General features: G+C 43.9%; 1 protein-coding gene across 1 annotated transcript in view; it reads right to left on the reverse strand.

The window, feature by feature from the left end:
- Positions 1–2,302: 2,302 nt before the first annotated feature.
- LOC107113601 (zinc finger protein 420-like) overlaps positions 2,303–7,065 on the reverse strand; it is a gene marked incomplete at its 3' end in the record, with an annotated part of 41,203 nt that continues 36,440 nt past the window's right edge. Inside the window, exon 6 of the mRNA XM_015414949.1 lies at positions 2,303–3,290. Within this exon, the coding sequence (XP_015270435.1) occupies positions 2,303–3,290 (988 nt within the window). The remainder of the gene's footprint in view (positions 3,291–7,065) is intronic.

Consider the following 7,065-nt stretch of genomic DNA (forward strand, 5'->3'; position numbering starts at 1 on the left):
CAACAGTTGCCACAAGAATCTCTTCACAAGAGTCCCCGCCTCGCCTAAGGGCAGAGATTCAATCCCTTAGTTGGCATCTGGGACTTACACATCACAGTCACAGTGGTAGCTCTATGTGGTCAGCGTTAGACACGAGATTTAGCCTTGGAGTTCAATTACATCATCCGAGACAATTACAAATAAGAATGATCTTTATTCAGTACAAAGCATAGCAAACAGACTACTAGAGAATACTAAAATATAATAAAAAGCTATGGCTATTTGCCCTTAATACACATTCAGGAGAATCATAGTTACCCAGTTAGGTTTCAATAGTCCAAAATAGTCCATGGTATAACAGTCCAAGTAGGCACCAAGGGATTTTGAAGAGAAATCCCATCTTGCACAAGTATGTAGCCCAGATCTGTTCAGAGATACAGCTTCACAGTAACAAAAAGGTTGTTCTTTCTTTCAAAAGTCAGCATCTCAGGATGCAATAAAGCAAGCAATAGCAGGAGGAGAGAAGAGAGCTCTCTCCCATAGAGACCAATGGAATTATACCCCAATCCAGTCATAATTAGCTGTGGCTATCAGCCAATCATGAGTGGTAGGGTGTGTGCCCAATTGCTGGTTGCCATGGTTGCCAACATCGGGTGTGTGTGTTTGGGGCCCCACCTGCAGTCAGGTGACCCAACCTCCAGCTTCCTTCATTGTGTACGTGACTTGGCCCATGTGAGCCAGGAGTGGAGCCTTCAAGTCTGGTTCTTGACATAGAGGTGTTAAAGAACGTGCATGGTTATATGGCATGGCTATTAGGTGGCTGAGGCCATCTGGTCTCACCATTTGGCCTGCAACAGGAAGCAAAGACACAGCGTGTCATACAGAATGTCATCACAGGAGAAGGCATGAGAATTTAGAAAGCAATATTTCTATACAATCCTATTGCCAGAACTCTTTGGGCTTCAAAATAGTGACACCGAAAAAAGCTCACAGCAGGCTGGACTGGGGAGAGATTAGGGTTGTATCATGCCTCTCTGGAAATGCTTGTCATCTAAAAATGTTTGTCAATTAAGGATGCTGGCTGGTGATTCTACGTTTATGCCAGTAACAGAGAGACTGTAAATATCTGTTACCCTCAACTTGTCCATTTCCTCACAGCATTTGGAAAAAGAAATGTTTTTAGAAGTTTTGTATATGCCAGAAATAGTTAGATCAGCAGATAACCTGAAGTAGCGAGTTTTCACCGAGGAGGGCAACCACTAAAAAGGCCCTTGAAATGATTTTATGTTTTCATGTCTTTCTTTAAATGTTTAGTTTGGCTGCAGTAATGTAAGAAGAGTGATAGAGGGAGATAAGTGTGATGTGATTGGCTGATTACTGAGAATCTGAGAGGAGGGGTGTCTCTGAGGTGATTCTGTATTCTTGAAGAGATGAGTGTGGAGAGTTCTTGAGAGAGTCTGTTTGGCAGAGGAGGCAGTTGAAGTTTAGCCTGTGTGGCTATGAGCAAGAGAGTTTAGCCTGTGTGGCTATGAGTGAAAGAGTTTAGCCTGTGTGGCCATGAGCAAGAGAGTGTAGCCTGTGTGGCTAGGAGAGAGAGAGAATTCCTGGTGGCAGCAGAAATCTACTAAATTCATGTTCACAGAGTGCGTTTTAAAGGAGAAACAGTCCTCCCAATAAGCAGGACCTCACGGCCCTCTTTTGTGTAACTACTTTCTGAGGCATTCTGAACCTCCAAAATCTGGGCATCTGAAGAAGACCCTAATCAGAACCAGCTATAGAAATGTTTCACCCTCGTATCAATCCTCTGAAGAACAGGAAAATGGGATCTGTCCCTCATGCTGTTGCCACACAGTGAGCATGTATGAGGTCCCTCCCTTATGTGACTCCTCCGGGCTAAGGGAGACATGAGCTGATCTTGAATCTCCTTCAGTCAGGAGAGCCAATCCTTGTTTTCTTCCCTGTGGGATGTATTTGAGGACTTCAAACATAACTAAAACTCCTTCAATAAGCTAAAGCTTTTTTAATATTTCTTTCTGGTTAGGTAAGATTTCTGTGTAGATTCAAGCTTTCTACAAGAGTTTATATAGTTTTGATGCTTTATATGGTCTAAGGTTGCCTTTTTGTTGTGAAATAAAAGTAAAGCTCTTTTCATAGGCTAAGCAGTTACATGGTTTCTGCTCATGTGAGTTCTTAGATGCTGTAAAAGATTTCCATGCTGAGTGAAACTTTTCCCACACTCTGAGCACTCAAAAGGTTTCTCCCCTGTGTGGATCCTTTGGTGCAATTGAAGATGGCCACTCTGAACGAACCTCTTTCTACACTCTGAGCATTCAAAAGGCTTCTCCCCTGTGTGAGTTCTCTGGTGCACTTCAAGATTGGCACTCCTACTGAATTTCTTTCCACACTCTGAGCATTCAAAAGGTTTCTCCCCCGTGTGGTTTCTTCGATGCTGTTGAAGATGGTCACTGAATCTGAATCTCTTTCCACAGTCTGAGCATTCAAAAGGTTTCTCCCCTGTGTGGGTTCTTTGGTGCAGTTGAAGACTGCCACTCCGACTGAACTTCTTTCCACACTCTGAGCATTCAAAAGGTTTCTCCCCTGTGTGGGTTCTTTGGTGCAGTTGAAGATTGCCCCTCTGATTGAATTTCTTTCCACACTCTGTGCATTCAAAAGGTTTCTCCCCTGTGTGAGTTGTCTGATGCCGCTGAAGGTTACCACGCCTCATGAACCTCTTTCCACACTCTGAGCATTCAAAAGGTTTCTCCCCTGTGTGGGTTCTTTGGTGCCGTTGAAGGCTGATACTGTGTCTGAATCTCTTTCCACACTCTGAGCATTCAAAAGGTTTCTCCGCTGTGTGGGTTCTTTGGTGCAGTTGAAGATTGCCCCTCTGATTGAATTTCTTTCCACACTCTGAGCATTCAAAAGGTTTCTCCCCTGTGTGAGTTGTCTGATGCCGCTGAAGGTTACCACTGCTCATGAACCTCTTTCCACACTCTGAGCATTCAAAAGGTTTCTCCCCTGTATGAGTTGTCTGATGCCACTGAAGGTTACCACTGCTTATGAACCTCTTTCCACACTCTGAGCATTCAAAAGGTTTCTCTCCTGTATGGGTTTTTTTATGCCGTTTTAGACTGCCACTATCACTGAATCTCTTCCCACACTCTGGGCATTCAAAAGATTTCTCCCCTGTGTGGGTTCTTTGATGTCGTTTTAGACTGCCACTCTGACAGAATTGCTTTCCACAGTCTGAACATTCAAAAGGTTTCTCACCTCTGTGTATTCTTTGGTCCACAAAGAGCTGTGATCTACTTCTGAAATACTTTCCACATGGAATTGATTTACTTGCCTTCATTATTCTGTGCTTTGTAAATAGTACACTATGCTTTCTTCCATCTCTCTTCTCAACCATATGGGCGCCTTTGTTTCTCCTTGGTCTGCCTAGATTCCTTTTTTCTTTGAAGTCTTCCTTTTTAACTCTATCTGACATTTGCTGATGAAGTTCCTCACCCTCCTTATTTGTCTGCTCATTCTCTGCTGGAGTAAAGAGAGAGATCCTGTTAGCACCTGGGAGGGCTGGTAAGGTCCAAGGCATCTATGTGACTCCCGTAGGAAAGTACTGATGGTCCTTTGGCCTCGTCCAGCTTGGCCAATATTAAGCACCCCTCCACCTCTCCCCAGAATATCTAGAAGAAGAAATTGGATTTATACCCCGCCCTTCACTACCCAAAGGAGTCTCAGAGCGGCTTACAAACTCCTTCCCCTCCCCACAACAGACACCGTGTGAGGTAGGTGGGGCTGAGGGGGCTCTGAAAGAAACTGCTCTTTTTCAAGGACAGCTTTTATCAGAGCTATGGCTTGCCCAAGATCATCCAGTCAGGTGCAAGTGGAGGAGTGGGGAATCAAACCCGGCTCTCGTATTTAGATCTAGTATTTAAGGATACTTCAACTCCTCAAAAGCCACAGCTGAGCTCTTCCCAGAAGGAGCTTCTGATCCTCCAGATTTCAGGTCCCTAGAAGGTCCCTCCTTACCCAGAGGGCTTTATGATTGCCCCAAACAAAACATTACTCAGCTGTAAAAGCTAAAATGGCTGATTTCAACAAACAATTAATAGAAAAGAAGAAGGAAATAACAGGGGTGGCACAGCCAGCCAAGAAAGCTGAAGCAACATCATTGAGAGTGGACAGGATGGACATAGAGCAGGTGACTGTCTTGGACTCGCTGCTCCAACTGGAAATGGATGTGCTTAGATTTCAGAATGTGCCTGACAAAAAGGAGAAGAGCTAATCAGAGTTATGGCAGAAGGATTGGCGTATTTCATGGGAGTCGATGAAGAAATGGAGAGGGAAATTGACTTCTTATATAGAGCTAACTCTGCTTATGCAAGGAAGAATAATCTTCCAAGGGAAGTAAACGTGAAATTTACTAAGATGACAGTCAGAGATCGTGTGTGGAAAGAAGCACAGAATAATACTCTTAGAATACAAGACAAGGAAATAAAGATTGTAAGAGAAATTCCTTGGAAAATGAGACAAAGAAGAAAATGTGCATTTTTGACTTCTAAACTTACAGAAAATTCAATTACATTTCGATGGCTTATTCCAGGAGGAATTTTCTTCACGTTTGAAGGTCAAAGATTCAGATTGGACTCCATTTTTAAAGCAAAAGACTTTTTGGATTGCTATGGAAATCTTCTACAATGGGGAGAAACAAAGAAGGCAAAAACAAAAGGCTCAACAACAGAAAAAGAAGAGGAAGCATCGGCCTACTGAACAGCTTCGGATGAAGAACTTCAGGTTAGTACATCCAAAAAATCATCTATGGAAGGAAGGCCACAAATACAAATGGTAGTAATAAGAATCGATCATAATGGATTCATCAACAATCAAGATATTTTCGGCAAATATAAATGGACTACATTCACCTGAGAAAAGACTAAAGATATTTAAACAACTTAAGAAGATAGATATGGATATTATAGGTCTGCAGGAAACACATATTTGATGTAAAGTTGAACATCTGGTCAATAACAAACATGGTAAGTTATTTACTGCTTCGGACAAAGTAAAGAAAAGAGGAATAGTTGTCTATGTGAAAGAAAAACTGAAACCTGCTTTGGTATCGTCATTAGAAAATGGAAAACTTCTTCTAATTGAAATAGATATTAGAGACAGGAAAATTTTATTAGTGGTGATATAGGCACCGAATGAATCGCAGGGGAAATTTTTTGAAAGTGAAGGAAACTATGACAAAATATGACTACATGGATATTTGTATGGTTGGAGATTTTAATTCTGTTTTTGATCAAGGCCTAGAAAGGAAAACTATTAAGAAGATTAAATCTTCTAAAGGCTTACTTCCAAGATCTTTTTTAGAGATGGCTGAAGAATAAACACTAATTGATGTGTTCAGTTTTGGGCACCACATTTTAAGGATACAGACAAGCTGGAACGTGCCCAGATGAGGGCAACAAAGATGGTGAGGGTTCTGGAGAACAAGTCCTATCAGGAAAGGTTAAAGGAGCTGGGTATGTTTAGCCTGGATAGGAGACAACTGAGAGGTGATATGATCAACATCAAGTGCGTGAAGGGCTGTCACATAGAGGATGGTGCGAAATTGTTTTCTGTTGCCCCAGAAGATTGAACGAGAACCAACGGGTTGAAATTAAATGAAAAGAGTTTTTGGCTAAACATTAGGGAGAACTTCCTGACAGTTAGATTGGTTCCTTAGTGGAACAGGCTTCCTCGGAAGGTGGTGGGCTCTCCTTCTTTGGAGGTTTTCAGACAGAGGCTAGATGGCCCCATCTGACAGTAATGCTGATGCTGTGAATTTGGGCAGATCATGAGAGGGAGGGCAGGAAGGGTTGCATCAGTGCTTAGTTCTCGTGGCCCTTTCTTACACGGCCAGGGAAATGCTTATCGCCATTTTGGGGTCAGGAAGCAGGTTTTCTTCAGACCATTTTGGCCAGGAATCCTGGAGGGGTTTTTTTGGTTGTTGTTGTTTTGCCATCTTCTGGGCATAGAACGGGGTCACTGGGTGTGTGTGTGGGGGGAGGTATTTGTGAATTTCCTGCCCTGTGTGGGGGCTTGGACTAGATGACCCTGGAGGTCCCCTCCTACTCTGTGATTCTATGATTCTAATCCCTCCCTTTAGCTGCCCCCCCCACTTCCAAGCTTGGAAACGAAGGGGAGGGAAACTGACCGGTTTTAATGGCTGGTTGGCTCCAAAGTCCTCACCCAAAAGTGGGTGAACTTCACGCTGCTTAGATACCCCCAAAAAAGCTGAATTTTTTTGGCCTTTATTTGGGCTAGCTATATTGGTAGATGAATCTAATCTGCATTTTTCGGGGTTTTATTTGGCTGAGTACGTACAGAGCGCAAAACCGTAGCCAGGACACCTTTCCTGGCTTGGGTGATGGCCACAATACTGGCCTCAGTGGCCCCTGGGCATGTACACACACATGAACACAGGAAGCTGTCTTCTGCTGGATGATACCCTTGGGTCCATTGAAGTCAGTCTGACCACAACTTTCCAGGGTCTCAGGCAGAGGTCTTTCACCTCACCTCCTACCCGATCCTTTTAACTGGAGATGCTGCCAAGGTTTGAAACTGGGACCTTCTGTATGCCAGTGAGCCACAGCCCCTCCCCAAGTAGCGGGACAGGCCTCAAAACGGTATATTGCTATTCAATATTTTGACTCATTCCTCATCACAATGACAGTAATTCACACCTTTGGCACCTATGAAAGATCCTTACCCAGAAAGGCCACATTCCCATAGTTCTCCAGCATGACTTCCCTGTGCAGAGCTCTTTGTCCCGGATCCAGCAGGGCCCACTCTGCCTCAGTGAAACAGATGGACACCTCCTCATAGGAAAAGGGGCACTGGAAGAAAAAGCAGATCCCCTCGTTAGAGATCTCGCCAGGCAGAAATTGCACACTGGAAGGGAGGAGTCTGGCAACGTATAGGATGGAAGGCAGGGTATGGGTAATTCGGAGGATCTTTTGTTTGGATACCTTGTAGAATCATCAGGAGCAAAAGCCCCCCTGAGAAAGGAGGAGGGACCCAGGCTGTGTCTCCCCCCCCCCC

This window comes from Gekko japonicus, unplaced genomic scaffold (assembly GCF_001447785.1).
Source record: "Gekko japonicus isolate JY-2015 unplaced genomic scaffold, Gekko_japonicus_V1.1 scaffold3532, whole genome shotgun sequence".
Lineage (NCBI taxonomy): Eukaryota > Metazoa > Chordata > Lepidosauria > Squamata > Gekkonidae > Gekko > Gekko japonicus.